At 38.8% G+C, this 27,669-nt stretch overlaps 1 protein-coding gene across 2 annotated transcripts; it reads right to left on the bottom strand.

Moving 5' to 3' along the window:
- Nucleotides 1–411: 411 nt before the first annotated feature.
- On the bottom strand, nt 412–26,855 carry CRLS1 (cardiolipin synthase 1). 2 transcript variants are annotated; one of them, XM_061207992.1, is made up of 7 exons: nt 26,361–26,855; nt 23,428–23,565; nt 18,721–18,850; nt 5,841–5,926; nt 4,870–4,938; nt 3,155–3,246; nt 412–1,409 (listed from the first exon to the last, which is right to left on the bottom strand). In XM_061207992.1, the coding sequence occupies exons 1-7, from the start codon at nt 26,664–26,666 to the stop codon at nt 1,322–1,324; spliced, it is 909 nt and encodes a 302-aa protein (XP_061063975.1). In that variant the 5' UTR covers nt 26,667–26,855; the 3' UTR covers nt 412–1,321. The 2 variants fall into 2 exon arrangements, with proteins under 2 accessions (XP_061063975.1, XP_061063976.1); XM_061207993.1 differs by lacking the exon at nt 412–1,409 and adding an exon at nt 1,456–2,209.
- Nucleotides 26,856–27,669: the final 814 nt, after the last annotated feature.

Here is a 27,669-nt window from a genome sequence, read left to right as displayed (position 1 = left end):
AAGCCAGGAACAGCAGGCAACAAGGGGCACACTGATCCAAGGATGCCACAACCAAGAGGCATGAATTTTGCTTGTAACTTCTCATTTTAACACAGCTCAACAGGCTATGTTTAGATAATCTCACTGTATGAGTCCATGTTACACTGAGGTTAGACCTTGGGACAATGAGCAGCAACAGGCCTCCACTGTTAAGAGGAAGCAACCAGCACCAGCCACTTGTCTTCCTCTTCCCTCTCCCTGCATCGTCCATTCTCGTAAACATGACAGTGTAGCAAGAATAGGGCTTTTCAGTCAGATGATCCCAAACCAATTATTTCTACAATGTTAAGTGCAAGTGATATATCTGAATGGACCTTATGAATCAGAAAACTTCCACAACAGCAGACGACCATGGAACACAGACAACCCAAATTGAAGGTCACTTTTTTCCGGCTCTTTTATTCCTTTAACATCTTAACAAAAGAAGATTCCCCAAAGCTTAAAAAAACCTTTGAAAAATATAATTTCATATTATTTACATAACATATGAATACAGGTCCCAATATCATACAAACATTGTTATGTTAGAGATACAGTGGGAAGGCATGATGTAACTCACTGCCTCTTGGATGGCTAGGGTAACAGACATGTTTTCATTTTTCAACTACCTTTGTCACTTATTATCCTGATGCATAAACTATTAGGCACCTGAGAGGTTGGAAGACTTCTGAACATGAACTTCAGTACCTTCTATTTTGACCTTATTTATTATTTTCAAAATTTACTGCATTTTAAATCTCTTTACAAGTTTACTTCATCCACAACTAAGCTACCTTTATAGTCATTATCCTTAACAATCAAATATTAACCACATGTACTGTTAATGTGTGCACAGATCTAAAAGTCAAACAAACAACTGTGCAGCCAAGTTGTACAGGATACATATTTAAACCCAGGAAATTCCCTAGTGCTTTGTGAGCAATCTAAATTCTATTAAAGTGACAAGTCTTCAGTTTCCATGCTCTAGACTGTTTTTTGTTTTACAGATCAAAAAATGACTGACAATAACTGGAATAATTGCTACTTATAAATTAATCAAGAAACCTAAGATAAAAAAATTCTAAATTATAGTTTTATTTGTATTTAAAAATACATTGGAAATTCTGCATATGCCCATGATCAAGCTTATTTTCAATGCATATTACTTAAATTTTGATGACATGGTTTGTTCTGACAAGTCCTTTTTCAAACTGAACACCAAAAAAGGAAACTCCTGTAGATTTCCACTGGCCCTGCCACCTATGATGTATATTGCCTCCTTGCTAATGATGATGGATGACTTTCATCTGCCTTTTATCACCTGAACAGTTTTCCGACCATAATGATAATAACTGTAAGCTGATGCAGCTGTGGTAAAAGCTGTAAGACACCTTTTATGGAAGGAAAGAAATAAAATTTAGTCTAAACTCTAAAAAATGTTAACTATAAGAATCATAAAGAATACATTTAAAAGAGTTGTTTCAAAGTAAAAAAGCCTGTGTTGGTGTAACTTTTTTTTTTTAACAAGAATTTAAATATACTGCTTTTCTTTAAGACTTCATTTGAATCAGTAATGTCAAACAGAATTAATCTAGTTAATCAGTCTGAAAAAAATAATAATAGCAATTGTCATTCTTTACACAGACATTATTCTAGGTAGTTTTATTTTCACAGCAAGCTCATCTTACAGAGGAAACAGTGCGCCAGAGAGCTTGCTCAGGGCCACAGAACTATGAGTCTGGCTTGGTTCCAACTCTAGAGCCCTTGTGCTCCTCCCACTGTTCCACGCTGCTTAGAGTGTTAGCTTTAGAAGCTATTTCTTACAGATCTTGGGAAATCTAATATCTGAGTCATTTTAAATAAAATTCAGCTTTCTTTACTGATATTTCCTTAAAATTAAGGAGAATTAGATTAATCAGATTCTCTTTGAAATGACACGAGTGACACTGAGGGCTTGCTGAGTGCTCGCAGCTAACACGTTCCTTTCCGGTGCACACATGTGCTTCTGTTTCCACCAGGTGAGGTGTAGGCTCATCAGGACTCTATCTGTTTGATCCCAAACCTGTTTATGCCAGTTTGATATCCTAAATTCACACATAATGAAACATACAGGTAGGAAGAGTCACTATTTCTGAGAACTAAGCTGGAGGCTTTGGAAAGGCTTGATATCATGGCGAGTTGCTAAAAATTACTGTCAAAGTAAGTAGACAATGTAATTGTTAAAATACTAGAGAAAATGGTAAAAATCTAGAAAGTTTCTATACTCTGCTTCATAAATGTCTTACATTCTTATATCACTTTAAAAGAAGCAGAACATGAAAATCACAGAGGTTGTATTATGGATGTAGTTTTTTGCAAGAAAGAAAAAAATCCCACTGATGAGCCTATAATCAAAGAAAAGGCATTGGGCCTTTATCAGAAGACATAGGACGAATCAAAATGAATGTATGATTATATATTTTAGAAAATAAAATGTCTAGCGTGTGTATCATTTTTAAAGCTTTTTAGCTTAACTGACTTTAGTTAACCAACTATTTTCTGCCTCAGACTGCATCAAGCAAAGTTTTAATTATCAAGTTAAAAGTAGAGTAAAAATACAGTGCTTTAGTATCAGTGTGGCATAAAGTATGAATGTGACACATTTTCAAGGCTATACATAACCTTAATAAAATAAAACTCAAACTCCTTTCTCCAAGTTTCTCTCCCACTCTGCCTCCTTCACTAGGCTGGGTGCACTTTCCCCTTATCCACTCTCCTGCACGTCTGACTTTGCTCAGGGTCTGTCCTTCACCAGAATGGCCTCCCCTCAGTCTCTCTCCACCTAGACCTCATGGCTCAAATGCCACTTCTTCCCTGAAGCTTTCCCTCTTCTTCCTACCTGGAAGTATTTTTCTCTCCTCCAAAACCCCAACATATTATCTGTACCTCTCATCCCTTCTAACTTGCATGAAACCCCCTATAACTTCTATATCCTATACTTGATAGTAAGCTTCTTAAAAATGGTATCAATCAAAAAATATAGCCCACAGCTTTACCCAGTGCTTAATAAACATGATTAAGAACAAAGTAATTCTAGGATTGTCACAATAAGCCATTTTGTTGACATTCTCAGAGAGTAATTCTAAGTTTAGCTTACCACAGGATCTGAAGATAAATGCTGTCAGCATAATTGAAAACCGGAGCTGCCAAAGAAGCTGCCACCAAGATTAACTGGACTGCTGTGTTAACCTAAAAAAAAGAAGTCATAAATGAACAGTGCCAACCCAATCATGTTTCAAACTCACGAGAGAAAGGCATAACCCATCACAGTGTAACACAACAGACCCTCAGCATGCTTGATGTTGTAATATCCCTGCCAAAGAAGCTGGCATTCACACAAAAGACTAAACTTCACTAATGGGCTCATCTGTCTCCACAGCTGCCCTATATAGTGAGGAGAAGGGCAACTATCAGAAAACACCACTATCTTGAATTTCCATAGCAATTCAATAATGTTGCAAAGATATTTGCCTTTTTCTCAGTTGCCTATTAAAACAGCCCTGTGAATATGGAAATAATGAAGCTACTCTTCACAGGTAAAAAGGAAATGAGTTAAGTGACTTGCCAGCAGTCATAGCAGGTTACAGATCCAAACCCAGAACCCAGATTTCCTGGTACTTCATTCAATACTCCTTTCACTTGCCTACCACCTGTCAAACCTATGAGGTTAGAAAATTTAAATGCACTAATCTCCATGAGAGAGGCTCTCAGTTCGGAAATGAGTAGGTTTCCCTACCCTAAAAGACAGCGTGGTGGAGAAAAGGAAGACGACAGAACCACTGGAGACTTCCTCTACTCATTGAGAGAAGCATTCTGGGGAAGCGGATGATGTATGAATCCGTGGGTGATGTGTCTAGAGAAGCACCTATGTTCTCTCATCCATTCTGCAGCCAAATTACAAGGATTCTACTCCGTTTTAAAAATAATAAAAATTGTCTGGAGAACTCCCTGCAAGCCCAAGGAATTGAGGCATTTGTCCCTGGTACCTCTTTAAGCCACCTTCTGTACAGTGCTATACTCCAATTACTGTACTTGATACTTATGTAAGTCACAAAAATAAATAGGTAAAATAAATAGATAGATAAATAAATAAATAAATAAATAACACATATTTGTAGGTAAAAATTCACCCTAGGGAGTCTCTGGTTTAAGAGTAATCATCCCTCCGTCCCAAAGATGATCGGCATCCCTAACCTGTTAAACCTCTGTCACAAGGCATGGAGCAAAAGAATAATTACAGCAAACTTACCAAGGCTACTAGTAAAACAAATGCGCCTTCAGAGGCATTAATAGTGTCCTCTCTGTGTGCAAAGACTGGCATACAGTTATTACCCTGAAGAGGGCTCAGGAAAACAGATGGACAACTAGGAGTAGGAGTTGTTTATTAGTGAATAAAACTTTCTCCTATCCCTTTCCATGTTAACAATCGATCTTGCAAATGAAAGGACCTTGTTATATGGTGTTTTCACTACAGGGAGGGGTGGGTAGTGAAACCAGAAAGGAATCTTCATACTCTCTTTGTGTCAATATGCAATTACATTTCCACTTTCTCCACCTCCCCTAAGTGGTGGCCCTAATACCTCATTTGGAGACTTAAATTCTTACACCACCAACACAAAACACAACATATATACTAAAGATCCAGAAAGCCTGGAGGACAAAAGAACTGGGTTAATGACCCCACTCTCTATTCTCTATGGTCAATGCATTAAAATGTGTCTCATTTTCAGCTGCTCCAGACTGAGGTTTATAGTCATCATAATAAAAATCCACAAGAGTTTTTAACTTAAAAGGATGTTGTGTGTCTCTTACCTTGCTGATGAAGGTTGGTTTTAACCTAGCAGTGGCATAACAAGGATTGAAATACTTAGAAAGTGTTCTCTGGCAGAGGACAAAAAAAAAAATAAAGTTTATTCATCATTCAAGTTTAAAATAAATATTTTGTTATTATATGTAACAGTTACTGAGTATATAACACACGCCTGGCTATATGCTAGATAAACCCTTTATCTCCATCTTCTATTATACTAAATGAGCAACATCTACATTCTTCATAAATCACCTACAGTTTACTGAAAACATATTTTTTAATTTATAGATTTCTCAATTTCTATAAATTTCTAACACAGTAAGTATCATAAAGTCTGCTTGACTACGTCTTTCTACTAAATAGACTCAACAAATCTCCCTCATCACTATTTTCTTTATAGGCTAAAAAGAACCAAAATGAATAAAATACTGCCATTTTCACTGGACTGGGAATCAAAAGATGAGGTTATGTTCGTGAGGTGGTTATAAGCTATGCTATGCTTATGTGCTCAAATATTTGTAGAACCAATGAACAAATGTGCAAACAGACCACTCCATGCTCATAAAACTGTGATTTTAAAAACCAGCTCTAGATAATCCATAGTAGAAGCTAAATTAGACAGGGAAGGGTGCTTACTTATACAAAACACTCCTAACAGAGTTTGCTGCTAGGGATGGGGCTAGCTGGCCTGAGTTTTATGGACTATCAACTAAAACAATTTTGACTTATAACAAAAACATCCTTTTAAAAAAACTGATTATTCATATGTTCACTGAACAGCTACCATAATGGGTGATTCAAATAGCAAGATGACAGTTATGTCTGTTTTCTTTAAATTCCTAGTAAATGGACTGAATACATAATTGTCATAAATTATTCCCATAAAGTGAAACTCAGTACACAATAGTGATTTTTTTCTTTTGCCTTAAGTTACAAGTAATACTAAAAGAACATTTTTTTGAAACAAACTCACCGGTGTTGGAAGAGTTCGATATCTGACATAAAAAACAGCAGCAATCAACATTACATCTCTTGAAATTATCATATAAGTAAGTGGAACTGAAAATCAAATATAAAATAATTTTGATTGGGATTTTGAAAATTAAGACATTATACATACAATGAAGCCTTACCATAAACTGGTGCTTCACCTAAGCAAAAATTTTAAAATAAACACTTATTGATGCCTGTTTAGGGTCCTTACAGTGAACCACTGATTTTTATATTTTTTTAACCTGCCTTCAAAACAAGGTGAAAGACAGACTATGGCTTTTAAAGTCACATTTCAGAATGTTGATCCTCTCACCCCTTTCTGTTTTTTTTTTTCCTTGCATACGTTTTTAAATTGCAGTTATCAGTGTCAGCTCTACTCAGCCCTATTTCCTTTGTTACTTCCCAGCTTTGTAAATTTAGAAAAAAGATCACCAAGCTCACTATAATTACATGGAATGAGATGGTAAAAAGGTTGGAAAGGATGCCGGGACTCAAGGCATTCTTCTTCTTTTTTTTAAAAAATAAATTTATTTATTTATTTTTGGCTGCCGTTGGGTCTTCGTTGCTCACGCGGGCTTTCTCTAGTTGCGGCGAGCGGGGGCTACTCTTTGTTGTGGTGCACAGGCTTCTCATTGCGGTGGTTTCTCTTGTTGCGGAGCACGGGCTCTAGGCACGTGGGCTTCAGTAGTTGTGGCACGTGGGCTCAGTAGTTGTGGCTCGCTGGCTCTAGAGCACAGGCTCAGTAGTTGTGGCGCATGGGCTTAGTTGCTCCGTGGCACGTGGGATCTTCTGGGACCAGGGCTCAAACCCATGTCCCCTGCATTGGCAGGTGGATTCTTAACCACTGTGCCACCAGGGAAGTCCCAACTCAAGCCCTTCTGACTTTCAAGAACTCTGACTGCTTGCTTCTGCATTCTAGATTATTTTATGAACAGTAAAATTTGCTATGTGTACCACTTGTGGAGAACCAAAATATCTTCATTTTTGCCTGGCCAGTTCCTATCCAGGCAATTGCTATTTTTTCTTCTGCTCATTCATTCAATGAATTCTAGTTAAACATGAATTCAACTTGATAGTTTTCTCATTATTCCTAAGATCCTACAGGATGGTCCCAGTGCCAGCAGAAGGACATTTTAAATGGATACCCAAGGAACTCCTGCTCCCTTGTCGAATGAGAATGGGAGGGCAGAGATCTTGTTTCATTTTACATCCTTCCACGTTGAAGGAAGTTTTAACCATGAATATATGTCATGTTATTAGAAAAAAATATTTTTTTAAAAAGGAAAAAATCTCGAGGCTAACAGTTCAAATTGTTTCAATTACTAAAATAAAAGAATCATGCACATCCCTTCCATAATACTTTCAAACAGCTCTTTGTGAATTACTTTTAAGGCTATACTTAGGGTCCTCTATTGGTTCAGAAACTTATGAAAAATCTCACTAATTAATTACAGATTTAAAATTTAAATCTCTGCTGGTTGTGGCTGTGATGTAAGTGTTGATCCTTGGCCTAGTACTCAATGACAAGACGATTCCAAAGAGAAAATGTTTATCCACTCAAGTCATGGCATTTGGAGCATAAAGAAGACTCGGCTGTATGAACCAAGTAACAAAACAAGGCAGTCATGATTTTTAGGAGGATTTTTGTGCCTGTAAACCAAACTTTTCTATAGTAATAATCAGCTGGCAAAATCAAATAACAATCAGATTTTATTTATTTTTAAAATGCAGCAAACTCATGTGAATTATATACAGTAAACACAACATTAGAGGAAAATAAACACCTGTTATTGTAGTTCATCACCACAGGAGAAAAAGAATATAATTTAATTCTAAATAAGGTTTCTGCAGAAGAACAGATGAGGCAATTCAATACACTGCAAAGCCTTGGGCTCTAGTTCTATTAACTACTAAAATTACCATTTATTGGGCATCTGGCACCATTTAAGTATTTTATACATATTATGTCATTTAATCTACATATCAACTCCATGATATGTGAACCATCATTACCCCATTTTACAAATATTGAAAACAAGCCTCAGGCAGATTATAAAACCTGGCCAAGGTCACCAGTTAGTCAGTAGTACTGCAGAATGCATCTCTGGGCTCAGTTTACCATCTGTTAACAGTCTGGTGGAAGATAGGACTGTTTACAAAATCCAGCGTTCCCCAAACTGACTACTCATCACAGAATCACCTCGTGAAAGCTTCAAAAAGCAAAGATGAATGCTCCCTGGGGGTTCACAAGCACAGTCAGACTGGGACCAGGTTGCACCGGGTGATCTCTAAGGCCTCTGCCAACTGACAGCATGTATACATACAGGCTCTTACTGTGATTTGGGGGGCAATTTTGTCCAGTTCCCTGGCTTTTGAATCTTCTAACTGTTCCTGCCTTCTCTCCCGGCCTTCCTTTCCCTTTTCTTCCAGGGCTAAAGCAGCTTTCCTTTGTCTATTAGAGTATGATAGTGTGTTAGGGAGGTGTAAAATGTGTCAGGGAGTGCTCCAAGGTTGTCCTCTCTATTTGCTAACTCTGTCTGAAATACAGTTTCTGCAACAAAGAAGTACATCATGGGCAAATTTATTAGTGTTAAAGGGAAATAATAAAATCAAGTCACTTTTATATAGTAGAAGTGATCACTATCAATAGCATACATTATTGCATTGAAAATAATAAAGTTAACACACAGCCATAGTCATTTGTTTATGTATTTTCTATGGCTGTTTTCACACTACAATAGCAGACTTGAGTAGTTACAACAAAGACCACATGGCCCATAAAGTCAGAAATATTTACCATTCTGGTCTTTACAGAAAAAGTCTGCCAATCCTTGTTCTACATGTTAATCTCTAAACCAGGACCTCTGCAATCTCTAAGGAGCAAATGGAGAGCTCTTACCTACAGAATAGACCTAAAGGTACTGAGAATTAAGGGCCATGCCTGGTCTCTCACTGCCTGTTCACCCTAGAGGGTAGTATACCACCCAACAAATTCCACCAATGCCCAGGGAGCACCCAGTTAAACATATATGAAGTAAGCAGCCAAGGATCACCAGACATTTTAGCAAAGTCTCCATCATGAAAGAGAGACCAAAACAACAGGAAAAAAAAAAAAAAAAAAAGAAGAAGAAAAGAAATAGATACAATATAGGGGTTTAAAACCACCACCCCCACACACACGCAAAAACTGATAGACAGAAGATGTCCTGAAATGATGATACTCACCTATGAAGTAAGAAAAAGACATTTAAAAAAAAATTTATTTATTTATTTATTTATTTAATTTATTTATTTTTTGGCTGTGTTGGGTCGTCGCTGCTGTGCGTGGGCTTTCTCTAGTTGCGGCGAGCGGGGGCTACTCTTCGTTGCGGTGCGCAGGCTTCTCATTGCAGTGGATTCTCTTGTTGTGGAGCATGGGCTCTAGGCGCACAGGCTTCAGTAGTTGTGGCACGTGGGCTCAGTAGTTGTGGCGCATGGGCTTAGTTGCTCCGCAGCATGTGGGATCTTCCCGGGCCAGGGCTCGAACCCGTGTCCCTTGCACTGGCGGGCAGATTCTTAACCACTGCGCCACCAGGGAAGCCTCTTTGTTTTGTTTTTAAAGAACATACAGAACAAGAGCTCTTTATTTCCTCTTGGAAATTAAAAATGATAGCAATAAAAATGTCAATCGAGGGACTTCCTTGGCAGTCCAGTGGTTAAGATTCCACGCTTCCACTACAGGGATTGAGGGTTCAATCCCTGGTCGGGGAACTAAGATCCCACATGCCACGTAGTACAGCCAAAAAACAATTTTTTTAATTAAATAAATTAATTAAAATGTCAGTAGAAGGGGTAAATGACAAAGTTGGGGAAATCTCCCAGGAAGAGAACAAAAAGAGTTTCCAGTAAGAAAAGAACCTAGGGAAAAATGTTCAGAACTGAAGGATAAGTTTTCAGACTGAAGGGGCCTTCTTAGTACCCAGCACAATGGAAGAAATATTTACTACAAACTCTAGTAGGATCTAGAACATATACCATTGTAAAATTTCAGACCTATAGGTAAATAAAAAGATCCTCAGGTTCAGCTCCATTAATATCTGAGTAGGTAATAATTCTCCTGCTAAGACAATTAAAGAAGAACGTTAAACAAAAAAATCTTGAAAGTGAAAAGCTTGTAAGATGCTAAGAAAGTATCAGAATGAGAACTCAGGAAAATAAGCCTAGGCACTCAAAGCCACTCAAAGCCACTGTCTCTGACCCTAGGGAAGTAAGCCACAAAGCTGAATAGGGGTCCTGGCAGCCTTAAAGGGTGGGGGAACAGTAGTCAAAGCCCAGAGCCCTCAGGTTGGGCAGTGACAAACCACCTCCTAGCTTTAAGCTGGGATCTGAACAACTATTCCCACAGGGTTGGGAGAGGAGATGGCCCTAAGCAAACTAAGCCTTAAAAAAGAATGTCTTATCATCTGGCCATCTAGGTGGTCCCAGACTGTTAGCATGCCTAGATACCTGGCAGAACTGAACAAAAAATCTCCTCTGGAGAGTGATGCCATCATCCTACACATCAAGATATTCCTCCAAATTATTTTTTTAAATATTAGTACAGTATCTAAACAGTCAAAAATAACCAAAGACATAAGATACCATGAGTAAGAATCAATAGAAACAGACACATGAAAGAGACTCTCAAAAGATATTTCAGAATTATCAGTGTTTATAAAACAACTAAAGCTTACTATGTTCAAAGGGATATAAAAATCAAGATTGAAAATTTCAGCAGGGAACTGCAAACTATAAAAGATGATTTACTAAGTTTGAAGAAGAATAAAATACAGATTTTATAACTAAAAAATATAATACAAGACTTAAATGAATTTGGCACAGCTGAAGAGAGAATGAGTGAAATGAAAGAGCAAGCTTCATTAGTAATCACCTAGAATGGAGTGCAGAAAGATAAAATGAGGTATCATGCAGAAAAGAGGCTGAGACACTTTAAGGATACAGTGAAATCTAACACAGGTATACTGCAGTCCCAAAAGAAGGAGAAACACAGACAACAATACCTGAAGATTGTGGCTCAGAATTTTCTAGAACTGATTAAAGATATCAATCCACAGATTAAAAAGCCCAACAAATCACGAGCAGGATAAATAAAAAAGAAAATCACACCAAATATTGTGAAACTATGGAAAACCAAAGAGAAAGAGGAAATCTTAAAAGCAGACAGAGTAAAAGTACCTTTAAAAAAGAAATGGGTTAACAATTTCTTATTACCAACAATGGAAGTGAGTAGACAATTGCATGGTTCTTTAAATGTACTGAAAGAAAATTAACTACCAGCCCAGAATTCTATACCCAACAAAAATATCCTTCAAGAATAAAAGCAAAATCAGACAGAGAAAGACAAATACTGCGTGATATCACTTACATGTAGAATCTAAAAAAAAAAAAAAGGGAAATAGAAAGAGGTTGGTAAAAAGACACAAACTTTCAATTTTAAGATGAAAAAAAGATGAAAAAGGTCTGAGGATCTAATGTATAACACACTGACTAGTTGGTAATACTGTATTGTATAATTAAAATCTGCTAAGAGAGTAGAATTTAAATGTCCTCACACACACACAAAAAAAGAATAAAGGCAAAATAAAAATATTTTCAGAGAAACAAAGAAAAGAATGTACCACCAGTAGACCTGTATTAATAGAATTTCTAAAGATATACTTTAGAGAAAAGGAAAATGATTCCAGGTGGAAGGTCTGAAATACACCAAACATAAACCAGAAAAAAGTATGAAGATACATCTAAATGAACACTGACTTAATAAACAATATCATGTGGGTTGAACACATATATAAAATTAAAGTATGAGAATAACCTAAATTGAGAAAGGAATAAATGGATCAAAGTATTCTAAGGCCCTTCCAGTGTCCAGAAGGCATATAGGCATCCCTCGGTATCCATGGGGGGCTGGTCTGAGGATCCACCCTGCTTCCCCCCAACATATACCAAAATCCACAAATGCTCAAGTCCCTTATATAAAATGGTGTAGTATTTGCATATAACCAATGCACACCCTCCCATAGTCTTTAAGTCATCTCTATATTACTTAATATCTAATACAATGTAAATACTCTCAGTTTCCAGTTTGCAGCAAAGTTTGGTTGGACTTTCTAGATTTTTTTCCCCCCAATCTGAGGTTGGTTGAATCCGTGGATGTAGAACCCACAGGTACAGAAGGCCAAATGTATAGATTTGTTAACATTAAACTTTGATAAAGATGAATTATAATTTTGAGACTAGCTAAATGTTAACAGAGTGTAAAACTTTCCAATTGGCACAGGAAAACAGTGATAATAATAGAATATAGACAAAAGTAGAACAGAACATACAGGCCAAATAAAACACAAAATAAAATGGAAGACTGCTACACAAATATTAGTAATCATAGTAAATGGATTAAATGTTCCAGTTGAAAGATAAAATATTTTTAGACTGGATAAAGTAAAGAAAAACCATCTATCTACATGTTATTTATAAGGAATATCTAAAGTATAAAGATGTGGACAAGCTGAAAGTAAAAGATTGATTTATCATGTAAACACTAACCAAAAGTAAGCTAGTGTAGCTATAGTAATAGTCAACAAAAGAGACTTCAAGGCAGGGACTTCCCTGGCAGTCCAATGGTTTAAGACTCCACCTTTCCACTGCAGGGGGCACAGGTTAAATCCCTGGTCAGGGAACTAAGATCTCACATGCCACATGGTGGGGTCAAAAAAAAAAGAGAGAGAGAGAGAGAGAGAGAGACTTCAAGGCAAAAATCATTTCTAAAGATATAGAGGGTCACTTCAAAATAAAACATTCAATTCACCAAGAAGACATAACAATTCTACTTTATACGCACTTATTAATAGCATGACTTCAAAAGACATGAAGCAAAACTCAGAGCTAAAAAGAAACAATAATGGAAAATTGGACACAGCAGGCAACTTTACTCTCTCAGTAACTGACAGAAAAGCAGACCAAATGTAAAAAATAAGTCCGTAAAGAAGGAGATTTAGCCACCAAGATTAAAAACTTGACCAGGGACTTCCCTGGTGGCACAGTAGTTAAGAATCTGCCTGCCAATGCAGGGGACACAGGTTCAATCCGTGGTCCAGGAAGGTCCCACATGCCGTGGAGCAACTAAGCCTGTGTGCCACAACTACTGAGCCTGCATGCCACAACTACTGAAGCCCACGTGCCTAGAGCCCATGCTCTGCAACAAGAGAAGCTACCGCAATGAGAAACCCATGCACCACAACGAAGAGTAGCCCCTGCTCGCTGCAACTAGAGAAAGGCTGCGTGCAGCAACGAAGACCCAACACAGCCCAAGATAAAGAAATAAATTTATTTACTTAAAAAAAAAAAAAATTGACCAAATGGACATATGTAGAACATCATACCCAATGACTGCAGAATACACATTCATTTGAAAAATGCATAAAATGTTTATAAAATTTGACTGTATACTGGGCTGAAGGGCTAAAATCACAGAGCATGGTCTCTGAACACAAGGTAATTATGCTTGAAATCAATAACAAAAAGATACCTAGAAAATCCCACAAATTAAGAAATAAATGTTTATTGACACCATAGGCCAAAGAAATATCATAATGGAAATAGATTACTTTGAACTCAATAATGACAAGAACACTAATACCAACATATGAGATACAGTGAAAGGGACACTTAGAGGAAATATATAGCCTTAAATGCAAACTTTAACAAAGAAAAGCTGAGGGAATTCCCTGGTGGTCCAGTGGTTACAACTTCGTGCTTCCACTGCAGGGGGCACAGGTTCAATCCCTGGTTGAAGAACTAAGACCCCACAACGGCACAGCCAAAAAAACAAAACAACAACAAAAAAAAGGAACGAGTTAAACATTCATCTACAGCTGCATTGTTCAATACAATAGCCATGAGCAACATGTAAAGATAAAGCACTTGAAATGTGGCTAGTCTGAAGTGAGAGGTGCTGTAAGTGCAAACAGCACACGGGCTTTTGAAGACAGAGTATGAAAAAAAATCTCATTAATGATTTTTTATTGATTATATAATGAAATGACAATATTTTCCATCTAGTGGGTTAAATAAAATATTATTAAAATGGGGGGTGGGCTGGCACAGGCAGCAGTGCATGCACAGAGCACTCAGTCTCCACTGTAGCAGAAGTGCAAGCACACACACACACACTTCACCTGTTTCTTCTCACTTTGAACATAACTACTAGAAAAATTTAAATTAGATCTATGGTTCCCATTATATTTCTACTGGACAGGACTGATCTATAGAATTTAGAAAAAGAGCAGAGAATAACCAAAGGAGGAGACAGAAATAAAAGAGCAAGATTTAATGAAGTAGTAAACATATCAGAGAAGTTTGACAAAGTTCAAAGTTGGTTCTTTGAAAAGATTCATAGAACAGACAAACCTCTGGCAAGACAAGTCAAAGAAAAAAAGGGACAAATAACTAATAATTAGGATGAAAAGGGGGGCATAGCTACATAGCCTACAGACATCAAAAAGTTAATGTGGATACTATAAATAGCTTATGGTAAATTTTTTTTAAATGTAGCTGAAATGGACAAGTTCCTAGAAAAACATCACAACTCACAAAACAGACAAAAGATGAACCAGAAAACCTGAATCACCCTGTAACCACTTTTTTAAAAAAATGAATCAACTATTTTAAAACTTTTTCCCAAAGAAAACTCCAGGCTTCAATGGCTTCAACAAGTTCTACCAACATTCCAAGAAGGAATAATTGCAATCTCACTCAAACATCTCCCAAGAATGGGGTGTGGGGCAGGGGAGTACACTCCCTAAATTCATTTTATGAGATTATTATAAACTTGATATTAAAACCTAACAAAGTTAGGGGACTTCCTTGGTGGTCCAGTGGCTAAGACTCCACGCTCCCAATGCAGGGGGCCTGTGTTCGATCCCTAGTCAGGGAACTAGATCCCACATGCCGCAACTAAGAATTCACATGCCACAACTAAAGATCCCGCATGCTGCAACTAAGACCCAGCGCAGCCAAATAAATAAATATTTAAAAAAAAAAAAACCTAACAAGGGTATTTGTAGAAAAGAATTCCAGGCCAATCTTGTGAATCTAGATGTGAAATCTTCAACAAAATATTAGTAAACCAAATACAGCAATATTTTCATAATATATCATGACCAAGTTAGATTTGTAACAGGAATGTCATCAGGTTGATTTAACTTAGAAAATCAATAACGTAATTCACCACACATTAAGCTTAAAGGGAAAAAATATGACTATCATAATACATGAAGAAAAAAATTTTCATAAAATTCAATATCCAATGTAAGAAAACTTCTGAGCAAACTGCCAGTAGAAGTGAACTTCTTTAACCTGAAAAAGGGGTATCTACAAAACCCTACAGGAAATGTCATATTTAATACTGAAAGACTGAAAGCTTTCCTTCTTAGACTGGAAATAAGACACAGATACCACTCCTACTCAACACTGCACTGTGCACTATAGTGAGGCAAATTTTTAAAAAGGTAAAAGGATTGGAGAAGAAGAAACACACTGTCATTAATTATAGATAATACATAATCAAGGATACAGAAAATTCAAGAGAATAAAGAGTTCAGCAAGTTTTGCTAGACACAAAAATCACTGTTAGAGATGGAACTGATTTCATCCTATCAACATCAGCTATTACAAAATGAAATATTAAAAAAGCTACCATTTACAAAAGCATCAAGAACTATCAGTCACCTAGGAATAAATCTAATAAAAAATTACTTATTACCTCTCTAGAGAAAACTGTAACATTTTAACATTTTAACAGACCTAAATAGAGTAAATACAACATGTATATGGACTGGAAGACAATATTGTAAAAATACCAATTCTTCCAAATAAATCTGTAAATTCAGTGCAATTCCAATAAAATCCCAACAGGTTTTTCTGGGGAACTTGAAAGCTGATTCTAAAATTCACACACAAATGAAAACAGGTAAGAATATCAAGGTGGAAGAACGTGCTCTATCATATATCAAGACTTTTGGGGGACTTCCCTGGTGGCGCAGTGGTTAAGAATCTGCCTGCCAATGCAGGGGACACGGGTTCGAGCCCTGGTCCGGGAAGAGCCCACATGCGGCTGAGCAACTAAGCCCGTGCACCACAACTACTGAGCCTGCACTCTAGAGCCCATGAGCCACAACTAATGAGCCTACGTGCCACAACTACTGAAGCCCGTGCACCTAGAGCCCATGCTCTGCAACAAGTGAAACCACTGCAACGAGAAGCCTGCGCACCACAACGAACAGCAGCCCCCGCTTGCCGCAACTAGAGAAAGCCTGCGCACAGCAACAAAGACCCAACGCAGCCAAAAATAAATAAATAAATAAATAATAAAATAAATTAAAAAAAAAAAGACTTTTAGCAAAGTAATAATAATTAGGGACGGTACTGGTGCAAAGATAGACAAATCAATGGGGAATAAACTAGATAACCCAGAAATGGACCCATGTATATATGCATATGGCAGTGAGTCTGGAAAGTATAGACTTTTCAATAAAAAGTGCTGGGATAACTGGGTATCCCAAGAAGCAGTTAGAAAATTAATTTTTAAGAGAGAGAATTTTTTTAAACCATCAACTAGGAATTATGCAAAGAAATCTTAAAAGCTTTCTAATACAAAACATAATTACACGTAAAGGAAAAGGTATCAGAATGGCATGAGACTTCTCAACAGCAAGATGGAATCTGTTAATCTATAATCAGGGTCTTTAAAATTCTGAGTGAAAATAACCTGCAATTGAAAATTATGCCCCATTCAAGTATGGAGGGTAGAACAAATACATTTTAGATGTCTGTAGAATAAAGACATTGTACACCTCTAAAAACCTGGCTGCCAGGCTGCATCCTAGCATAGGAAACAACTGGAGATTCTACTTCACCAAAAGGAGGACCATAACAAGGAAGCCATGGGAGACTGGAAAAACAAACCCAACACAGAAGAGAGAAAATGGAAGTTCCCAGAATGATAATGAAGGGAAGTTTCAGTTCCAAAAGCGACCTACATCAATTGTATCAACAATATCCATAATACCAAAACCTGGAAACAATTTCTGTGTTCAACAGGGAAATACCTGGGCTGGCCAACCTTTGTAGAACAATACAACAAAATACAAAGTAACTCTGAAAAATGGGAAGCATGAAAATACACATACACACACACACACACACACACACACTAATTTTAATTGTGAATGTTAACAGAATGCTCCTTAGGATCTTTTTTCCTACAAATTATCTATATTACTTATAGCATACCCCTGCCCCTTCAATACCCCCAACCATACACACACCATAATTCTGACTTTCAAAGTAGCACATAAACAGTAGTCTAATTCATTTTTAAATTTGGTATGTGGATTTAAAAGCCTAAAAGTGGGGACTTCCCTGGTGGCGCAGTGGTTAAGAATCCGCTTGCCAATGCAGGGGACACGGGTTCAAGCCCTGATCCGGGAAGATCCCACATGCCGTGGAGCAACTAAGCCCGTGCGCCATAACTACTGAGCCTGCGCTCTAGAGCCCGTGCCCCACAGCTAGAGAAGCCACCGCAATGAGAAGCCCCCACACTGCAACGAAGAGTAGCCCCCGCTCCACTCAACTCGAGAAAGCCCGCGCACAGCAACGAAGACCCAACGCAGCCAAAAATAAAAATAAATAAATAAATTTATTTTTTTAAAAAAGCCTAAAGGTAGAGGAGAAAAAGAATCTCTAGATTGGGAGACTATACTAGACTGAAACGCCACTAAACTTCTTCCTATCAAATGTCAGTAATAACATGGTATTGAAGGACCAAGTGGCAGCTTCTTTGTTCTCAGGTTCTAACTCTTGGAAATAAACAGTTAATCTGAACCAAAGGATTAAAAACTGAGAAACACAGCTGAAGTAGAAAATGAACAACCAAAAAAGCACATACAAAATACAAAAGATCACAAAATTTTGTTACAAAGAGTATTCAGGGGCTTCCCTGGTGGTGCAGTGGTTGAGAATCCGCCTGCCAATGCAGGGGACACGGGTTCGAGCCCTGGTCCGGGAAGATCCCACATGCCGTGGAGCAACTAAGCCCATGCACCACAACTACTGAGCCTGCACTCTAGAGCCCACGAGCCACAACTACTGAAGCCTGTGCACCTAGAACCCGTGCTCCGCAACAAGAGAAGCCACCGCAATGAGAAGCCCGCACACCGCAACAAAGAGTAGCCCCCGCTCGCCACAACTAGAGAAAGCCCGCGCGCAAGCAACGAAGACCCAACGCAGCCAAAAATAATTTAATTAATTAATTAATTTTTTAAAAAAGTATTCAGACAATGTACAAACTACGTGTATAATTTAAAATTGCGTAATACCATCTAAGTAATAACAATAACAATGTGAAATTTTATAGACATCTTTAGGATTTCAGAGCTCTCACTTATTAAATTGTACTTAAATAATAACTTAGGAAAACTTTAAATTGCTTTCAAAAGCTAGGCACTAAGAAAATAATAGTTTCAAAAGATTCTAAGATAATATGAATTAGCTCAATTTTTTGAAATATTTGCTCAATTTTAATTTCACAAATTTTACTAAGAAAACAATGCATTCTATAGTATATACAAGGTCATAAATTCTAAAGTAAAACAAATAGCTTGGCAAGCAAAACAGTTCAATAGTTTAAATTTAGGGAAACACTTTAAAGTTGAAAACATATTTTTGGAACAAAAATTATTTGTCTCTCAATCAAGAGAAATCCTAAGCTGATAAATGTGATTCTTCCCTGTACTATTTAAAAGTACGCATGATGGCGTTCTTACCTGGAATAAGATCTGCATAGGTCAAGCTAACATATAAGATACTGATAAGTATTTTATCAGCAAGTGGATCAAGAGCACTTCCCAAAGCTGATTTTTGACTGGCCCAGTTTCGAGCAATAAATCCATCCAACTGAAAATAGAAGTTTTTTTTTTTTAATAAATGTCATAATAGGTACAGAGTAGATATCTTGAGGGTTAAGAGATACCAGAATAACAGCTATACTTGCATAAAATGTAGATAAAACCTCTTCTGTCTCTTACCCCCAAACCTTCTGTTTTACTGGTATACATTTAGCTTTTAAATTACCAACTGGTCAGAAAATGATTTCACTTTTCTACAGAAAAAAATTTTCACTTTTCTTTCTCAAGGCCTTCAGCTATTCTGCAATGTTTTCACAATGCCCCTTTGTGGGATGAACCCAGACACAAATTTAGAGACGTAAAGAACCCAAATAAAACTCAAAGAAAGCAGGACTGACAGAGCATGGACTAGGCACCCCACCCCAACCCACCCCTCCCATCCCCCGCCCCTTGAGCCCTGGGCTAGTTCACTACAGCCAAAATAGCTGCTTTTACTTGCAAGGACTACCGTTTAACTTCGAGATTTTCTAACTTCCATTCCTACCTACTTTTCTATAATATAACCCAACTCCCTATGTTTTAGCTGTTATTATTTTTATTTTATTCTCTTTTAACTGTTATTATCAATATTTTTTATCTAGTGCCACTGTTAATTCCATGTCTGACTATATTGCATGACCTGTATTTGAATACAAAACTCAATCCTCTGTACCTGGCCTACTTAAAATTTTTGATACGAAAATTACTTATTCACTACTCTTGGAAACAAATTATATTTTAAAGCAGAGGTCGTACTTGGGTTACCAGGGGGCCAAAGAGGCCTGCAGGCTGGTTTTGTTTGACCTGCCCAGTGATTTTTAAAATATAAATTAGTTGCCAATATTTAAATATTCAAAGTCTTAACTCAAAAAATCCAGATCTCCAGGCTCACTTGAGAAATGGGAAGATCTGGCCACCCTGGGGCCACAAAATTGACTGAAACCAAGTATTGCCTATTTTCATTAAACGAGGCAGATATTTTCTGGTTTTCCAAGTCCCTACTCTGGCTTTTCTTTATTTTATTTAACTTCAAACTTCAACAAATATTTGAATTTTCCAGTCCTAGTTCCAAGGAAAAAGATCAAATTAATCTAGACATAATTTAACATGGTACATTTTAAAGGATAAATAAGTCCTCCATATCTCAAGTATTCCAATGACTTAGAGCAGTCGTACAGGACAATGGTTAAGAACTTACTCTTCGCAGCAGAGCATAAGTGGTTCAAGCACTGGCTCTCCCACTCACTTAACTGTGTGACTCTGGGCAAGTTATTTGGCCTAAGCCTCAGTTTCCTCATCTGTAAAACAGAGATAGTGCTACCTACCTCGAAGGGTGGGTTGTCTCAGTACATAATGTGATTAATACTTGTTTAGCACTCAGCGCTTAGTAAATCCTCAAAAAAGCAGTTACTAGCTATTACTACCTCAACTGAAAAAATCTATTTTCTTAAGTATACTATAGGTAACACTAACAGAAAGTGCCTAGAACTGGGAGTTGGGGCCTTGGAAGATTCAGGTGTCAGTTCAGTTTCTGATCTCAGGGAACCTAACCTCCCATTTTTTCACCATCATCACCCTCTTGTCCTCATTGTTCCTCTACCCACACTGGATTCCAAGGTCATCAACATCATCTCTTCTTTGTAAACCTCTATAACTCCCTACTCCACTCTCCCTCAACCCTGCTTAAATACAACTATCATGTACTCCAGGCCTGCACCCAAGCAGCTGAACACTGATGAAGAAAAACACATAAATGGGCTGATTGATCTCACTTTTTCATGACCACAAATCTCCTGTGGGCACTCAATACTGCCTGCAAACCTACATCTGCTTACTGTGTTTACCTTCTCTATTCACAGTCTGCTCATCCCTCCCAAAGCCTCTCTCTCTAGCTGATGACCATGTCTATATTTGCTCAAAAAACGGAAACAGATTGTCAGCCCTCCCTCGTATTCCCACCTCCAAATCCACCACCTACTAGCGACCATGCACATTCTCTCTGTGTTCCCTGATCCCAGGCCCTCTTACCTTCTGAGTTTTCCCCACCTCCCCTGCATCATCAATCTCTCTCTTCCTACCCAGTCATTTAATTAATTAGTTAATTAACAACAAAAATTTCCCCAGTATGTATCTCTTCATAAACTACCCTTCCTTGACTATCTCTCTATTCCCCTATGAAGCAAAACTTCCTCAATGTGACATCTATTGTCATCACCACCTCATGTATGCTCGCCAGCCCATTCTGACTGCCCCACCCTCTAGAGATTGTACTCATAAAAGTCACCAATGAATTCTACATTCTTAGCTTACTTGACTTCAACACAATGGAAACACTTTCTTCACTTAACATCTGGGACACCTTACTGCCCAATTTTCTTTCTTTCTCACCAGCTATTCCTTCTCAGTGTCCTTTATTGGCTCCTTCTCCATTGCTCCATTTATTGTTCTTTTCTCTGACCTCTTCTCTTCTTTTACCACAGCCTAGATGATTTCATCCAGACTTGACCATCTATATGATGATAACTCTTAAATCTATCTCTAACCATGATTGCCTCCAACTCCAAACTACTGTATTCAACTACCCAATGTTACCTCTATCTGAACAGGCATAACAACTCTTTTCCCACAAACCCTGTCCTACCCTGAGTGTTGACCATCACAGAAAATGTAAACCTCCATGCATCTGCTTGTTGAAAAGGAAAAAAAAAAATAACAGCCTAGCACTCCTATTCAATTCCTTTCTCTCACCCCACATATCCAATCCATTAACATATCAACTCTATCTTCAAAACATATTTCCCAACCCACTTCCCTAGATTACTATCAGCCTCACAACCAGCCTCTCTGCTTCTATTCTTGCATTCCTGTAATCCATTTCCCATATACAACATTCCCCTACTTAAACCCTCCATGAGTCCAGCCATCTGCCCAGCAGCCATTCTAGAGGCATCAAAACCTACATGAAGTAAATGTAATATGGTGCCAGTTAACTCAGGTTTCCATACACATTGTCTTAGTTATTTAGAAAAGTATAAATGAGGCCTCTCCCATTTGATGAATATTGCAATCTCATGTGGCAACTAAAAAAACCTACAAACCAAAAAAGAGCAAATCCAGTAACTGAAAAAGATCTTGCCTATTACGAAAAAAAAATTCCATTATCAATATAATGGCCTTTGACAGACTTGGAGACCATATTAATAAGTGGAGGGCTTCAGGCTTCACAGACAAAAGCAGGGACAAAAGAAGAGATTGTGAGAATGAGGAGAAGTTGTGACAAACAGGAGCTAAACTCGGGAAAAAGAGGTGGTAACCACTTCAAGAAACTGTATTTGATGCATATTTGGAAATGCCATATAACAATGCAAATGCCCTCATTTATTTATCCTGCAGAATCTTCAGCTAATTCTGTATTGCTCAACAATGCTACTGGGCAGGTGGAATTTTGTTTCTATGAACCTCAAAGGGAATAGCTGATGTTACAAAGAAAGATGCTATGTGACTTTTACTAACAGAAAATTAGTTTCTCTTTATTCTCACTGAATACTGAGCAAAGCTTTTCAAACATACATCAGTTTAAAGAGGCACCAAATTATTATTGCCTGTCTGGGTGCTCACTTGGATCTCAGACCAGCCTTGTACAAGAATATACAATTTATATATACAACGTCTATTTCTACATGCTTTTGTCCTAATTTAAAATCTTTCCTCTACCTTTTCCCCACTTCCTTCAATTGTGTTTTTGCAGGACATGTAGTTTTACAAGCCATTTCAAATCCTTTATGCAACAGGGTGGGTGATAAATGCAAATAATGTCATACATGATGATGACTGGCCAGTCCACAAAAGCCTATATAACACATAGTGAGGCTTTCTGTTAGAAAATTATTTTCCAAGTTCTAATTAGAGATAACCTGAATAAATCTTTCCCTCCCTATAAACTGACACAGTGGTGTCAAGGTGCTCTTTTCTCCTTGGTCCATCTGCTGGGAGAGTGGAAGAAGGAAGGATGTCTAATGCCCACCCAGGGCAGGGTCTTCTGGAAGGTGGTCAGAGGGGTGTAGAGAAGGAATCAAGGACCAAATCTGTGGGGTGCCTATGGCCTCCTGCCAGCATAAACCTGAGCAGAGATCTGGTCTCTGCAAGCTCCCTGGTCACAACAACTGGCCCACTGTTTCCCTCTCCACCAGTAAAACCAACTGTTGTTGCAGATCAGATACTTCTCTCTACTATATAAGTAGAAAAAAAGTCTCACAGCTTCTCTCCTTTATTTCTATCCCTAAAGCAAGTACTTGGCCCTTTGAGAATTTCTAAGGTTTTTTCTTTTATGAAAAAGTTAAAAACCAAGAGTAAAAAGCTCCCTCTCCCATGCCTCCCTACAACCTCCACTTTCTTCCTTAGATAATATAAAGAATAACAGAGTCCCACATAGATGTTAAAGACAAGCCTTTCACAAAGTACTAGGTGAAATTCATCTTGAGGATTTCCTTCCAAAGAAAAGCAGACTGAGGCTGTGCTATTTCAGTGTAGTAGAGACCCTGGGATTTAGAAGGGGAGCAAAACAGGGGGAGTGCCGGTACAACTTACCAAATCAGTTAGCCCAGCTAAAGCAAAAACTCCTAGTGCAATATTAAAATCTTCTTCAATAATCAAATAGCCCAAAACTGGGGCCAAGCCAATTCTCGTCATTGACAACATATTTGGGATTGTCCATGGGTTTTCATACTGAAACATAAAGACAACAAAATTTAAATACTATAAATTCATACTTTAAATAACTATATACATTGGAAAAATACACTCCATCAACTTAAAGGTTAGAAGCTACATAAACCTTAAAATTAGTACTTTCAGTTTTAAAATCCATTCTGTTCTTTTTACACACATCTAAAACTGTTAAGAATGCAGAAGATGAAGATATGTCATATACCCAAACACAGACTAAAATGTTGGCTGTATATAGAGTAGGTTTTCTCACTAAAGAGAGAAGGAAGAAACATGTATTATCTATCATATAAGTCAAGCCTTTAATGTATTACTTCACCATCAGAATTCAAAACTAAAAACATACTGCTTTTAAAAGTGAAAATTCAACATTGTAAATCAACTATATTAAATAAAAATTTTTTTAAAAAAAGAATTACTTTCCCATTATACAAAATTTAAAAAAAGATCTTCAGGAAGATCTTATACTTCAAGTAGACAAACAGTCTAGAAAGTGTCAGAAAAAAGCCGAATTATCAACCATGGGCATTTTGGCTAAAAAACATTTATTGCAAATAACCTCTCCTCACTCCTCTACACATACCCATCAAAAGAATGCTAAATGCCATACACAGTGTTGGAGATACGAATGAAGAGGAAAAAAACATTTACTTCCATAACCTCATCACTAAACTGGAGAACTGCTAGAAGAAAATGGAACAAGGAAAAGGGATTGAGATACTTAGGAAATAAAAGAGATTTTGTAAATTTGTTCAAAATAGCCACAGAAATGTTAAGATCCCCAACCAGAAGCTGAGGGCTTTCACAGCTCCCCTGTGGGGGGCTTTATGATTCCTTGAAACTTCATTTGGAGCCAAGGTGTTTGAAGTTGGCACCAACAAAAGGGCACCTCGGCAGCTGCTCTGAAAACCATTCCTTCCTTGCCAAAGTCTGTTTCATGAGAGGGTATTTCAACTTTAAAAAGCCTCAGCCTAGTGGAACTACGATACACTGCACAAAACAGGGTACAGAAATAATACAGAGAAAATGTCATTCCCTAAAGGCTGGATTTTTTTTCTCCACTGAGTCAAGACTGCCAGCTCTACCCCATGGGACTATCTCCTCACAAGATAACCCTACTTAACCTCTTTATCAGTCAGTAACCTATTTGCCTGAACCTTAAATTTGATTTTTTTAAAAAGTAACAATTTCCTCTTCTAAATACCTCTTTTAAAATACCTTCAACCATTCTGTAAGAAAAGCCAGTTCTCTAAAGATACTAAGTTTGTGTTTATAAACAGAACCCAGCAAGAAATGTTCACCTCAGTTTGGAGGAATAATGGGGTTATTGGGGCCCAGTGGCAGAATACCGTCACTAAATCTACAGAAAAATTCAAATTCTCCAGGAAACAATCACCAAACAAGCAGCACTCCAAACCTCTACTCAAGGACCTTCTGTTGAACTAATCCACATTACATTAATTAAATGGAATCATTCTTGGAACATATTCCAAATTCAAGTTCAAAGGTCCAAGTGTTTCAGAGTCCAGAGAAAAAAGATAAGTCTGTTGACAATACTGTGATACAGAGTAAGTCAAATACTGATCCAGCATTACAGTGACTCACTGAGGGGGGTGGGGAGGTACAGTTCATGATTGACAAAAAGGAAAAACAAAGCAAAAGGTCAGAATACAGAGGCCCAAAATTAAACTCAGAGAGGCCCATGGGGAAAAATTAAAGACACAGTTGTAAACAGCCAGATCATTTCATTTGGTGAATTAATAAACCAGACTGAATGTTCTTGGAACAATGAAAGGGATTCCTTTTAGCTCCACATAAAATATTTCAGTTAAAATAAAATACCTCAATTTCTAATCATTAAATTCGTAAACGTTTCTAAGTTAAAATTAAGAGAGCTAATCTCAGATTACCCAACCAGATAACCTGTGGCATACTCGACCAACTGCTGCCGTTCTGGGAAGGACTTCAGCCAGGATATGGCAACCTCAAAGCATCCAGCATTCATTCAAACCCCAACATGCTCTAGCTATTAATGTAGCTGAGACCCCTGCCAGGATGTGGCCACCCCAACCCATGCTGTACAACTGATGAAAGCAGCACAGCGGCCCACTGAAGACATAACAATTGAAGATGTAATAATTGCATGAGTCTTGCTACATGACATCAAAAGCTCTCCCACACTCATGCTCTCATGTCTTCTGTTTGGTCAGTATTTCAACAGGTAAGCAGACAAATATTTTCCTCCGTTACCTCAGGAAGAGAGGTTTAATCTTTTTCTATAATTAGAGATTAAAGAATCTTTTAATTACTATTTAAATTACTTAGTTATCCTTCATCCTACAATATGTAAAGTTACCAAAGGTCAAATGATAGTTAACCAAACCTGCACAAGCAAACAAAAGGGCCTGTATATCTTTCTGAAGACGCCCAGAGACTTGCCCTAAACATCGGGAATTCGCTTCAGAAAATTTAAAATGGGCTTTTAATAAGACAGGTGAAGGCTATTTTTACCAATGCAGTATCCAGAGGCGCGTCCAGCTACTGGTGCGGATAGAGGGGAAGAAGAGGGTTCTAACTTGACCACCAAGACAGAAGGAGGACGCGGCTGGTACCCCTGACACTCACCCCGACAGAATGATCTGCCCATAACTTCTCTTCGGGGAACGCTTTAAAAGTTCTGAAACGGAAGCATCGGACCTCATCGGCCACGGCACGTTATTTGCGTCCGGGACCGAGCCCCGCCGGAGCAGTACCCCGACCCAGAGTCGCCCCTCCGCCTCCTCCTCGGTACGTACCAGGCTGGCGGCGCTCGCCGGGCCCAACCGGCCGCCCCGGGGCTCGGTGGCGGTGTCCTTTTCCGCTGCGGACCCGGGGGCTGCCTTCCCCGCGCCCGAGCAGTGGGCCCGCGGGCTGGCCCCAGGCAGCCGCAGGCCGAGCGCAGCCGGGCGCAGCCACCAGCGCTCCGCCAGGCAGCCCAGGCAGCAGGGCACTGGCGGCAGCAAGGCCCCGCGGGCGCGCCCCTTGCCCGGCCGCGCTCCGGGCGCCCACACGGCTACGCGCAAGGCACCCCACGAGGCGCGCGCCACCCGCGAGGCCAGCATGGCCCTGCGGGCGAGCCGCGGGGACGCAGGCGGCGAGAGCTCAGCAGCCCGGGGCACCGACGAGTCGCTTCCCCATCGAACCCTCGCAATATCGGAGAACCTCGACAGCCTCCATACTGGTTCTCAAGCCTCAGCACGTTCGGTTATACCAGTGGCCTGGGCCGCCAAGAACGGACGCCGTCGCGACGCTTTTGCGACACCGTCGCCGCTGGCCTTCCCAGCGCCGGCGGCGGCGGCGGCGGGAGTCACGTGCCGTTAGGCCCAGTGGGCTGCCGGGTAGCGGTCCGGCGCGGCACCGCAGTCCGCCCACAGGCGGGACCCGGGCTCCGTGGGGAGGCGAGGAGAGGAACGCGCAGGACAGGACTACTGCGCGGCGGCTGTGGCCGAGAGACAGCGGGAGACATCTCGCGCCCCGGCCGGAAACCCGAGGTGTGCGCGGCTGTGGGCACACTCGCGGGAGTTTTACATATTGCTAAAATGTCTGATACAGAGGAAGTAGTTAATACTAGCTCTCTGTTCTTTTCCCTCTTTTGAGCGTTGCATATGCCCAAAAATATGGGTGTTAGAAAATGTCAGTAATAGCAATTACTGATCGTTGACCTGAAAAAAGTGTTTACTGTAGCCAGGCTAGAGTGCATCATCCCGTTTAATCTTCCCAGCAACTCTAGGATGGGTTCCATTAGTATCTTACTTTTACAGATAAGGAAATTTAGGCTTAGAGAGGTTAAGAAACGTGCTTATTAGAGGAATATCCAAAATAAGAATCAGCTCATCGTTAATTAACTGACAAATTTTATACATTAATTATTAATATAGAAGTTATAAATTATATTGATTATTGCTATATTGTTATTAATATTTATGAATATTGCAATGTTACAGACCTGTTTTCTTGTAGAGTCTATGTCAGAGTGAATTTGAATGGTTCTTGTGGCCTCTGCACCATCCTCCTCAGCCGTGTCTGTGATGACAGACCCACATTGAAGTTGATCTTAAACTTAGT

This window comes from Eubalaena glacialis, chromosome 13 (assembly GCF_028564815.1).
Source record: "Eubalaena glacialis isolate mEubGla1 chromosome 13, mEubGla1.1.hap2.+ XY, whole genome shotgun sequence".
NCBI classification, from domain to species: Eukaryota; Metazoa; Chordata; class Mammalia; order Artiodactyla; family Balaenidae; genus Eubalaena; species Eubalaena glacialis.
The sequence above is the reverse complement of the archived record's forward strand: the minus strand, read 5'-3'. Positions and strand labels throughout refer to the sequence as shown.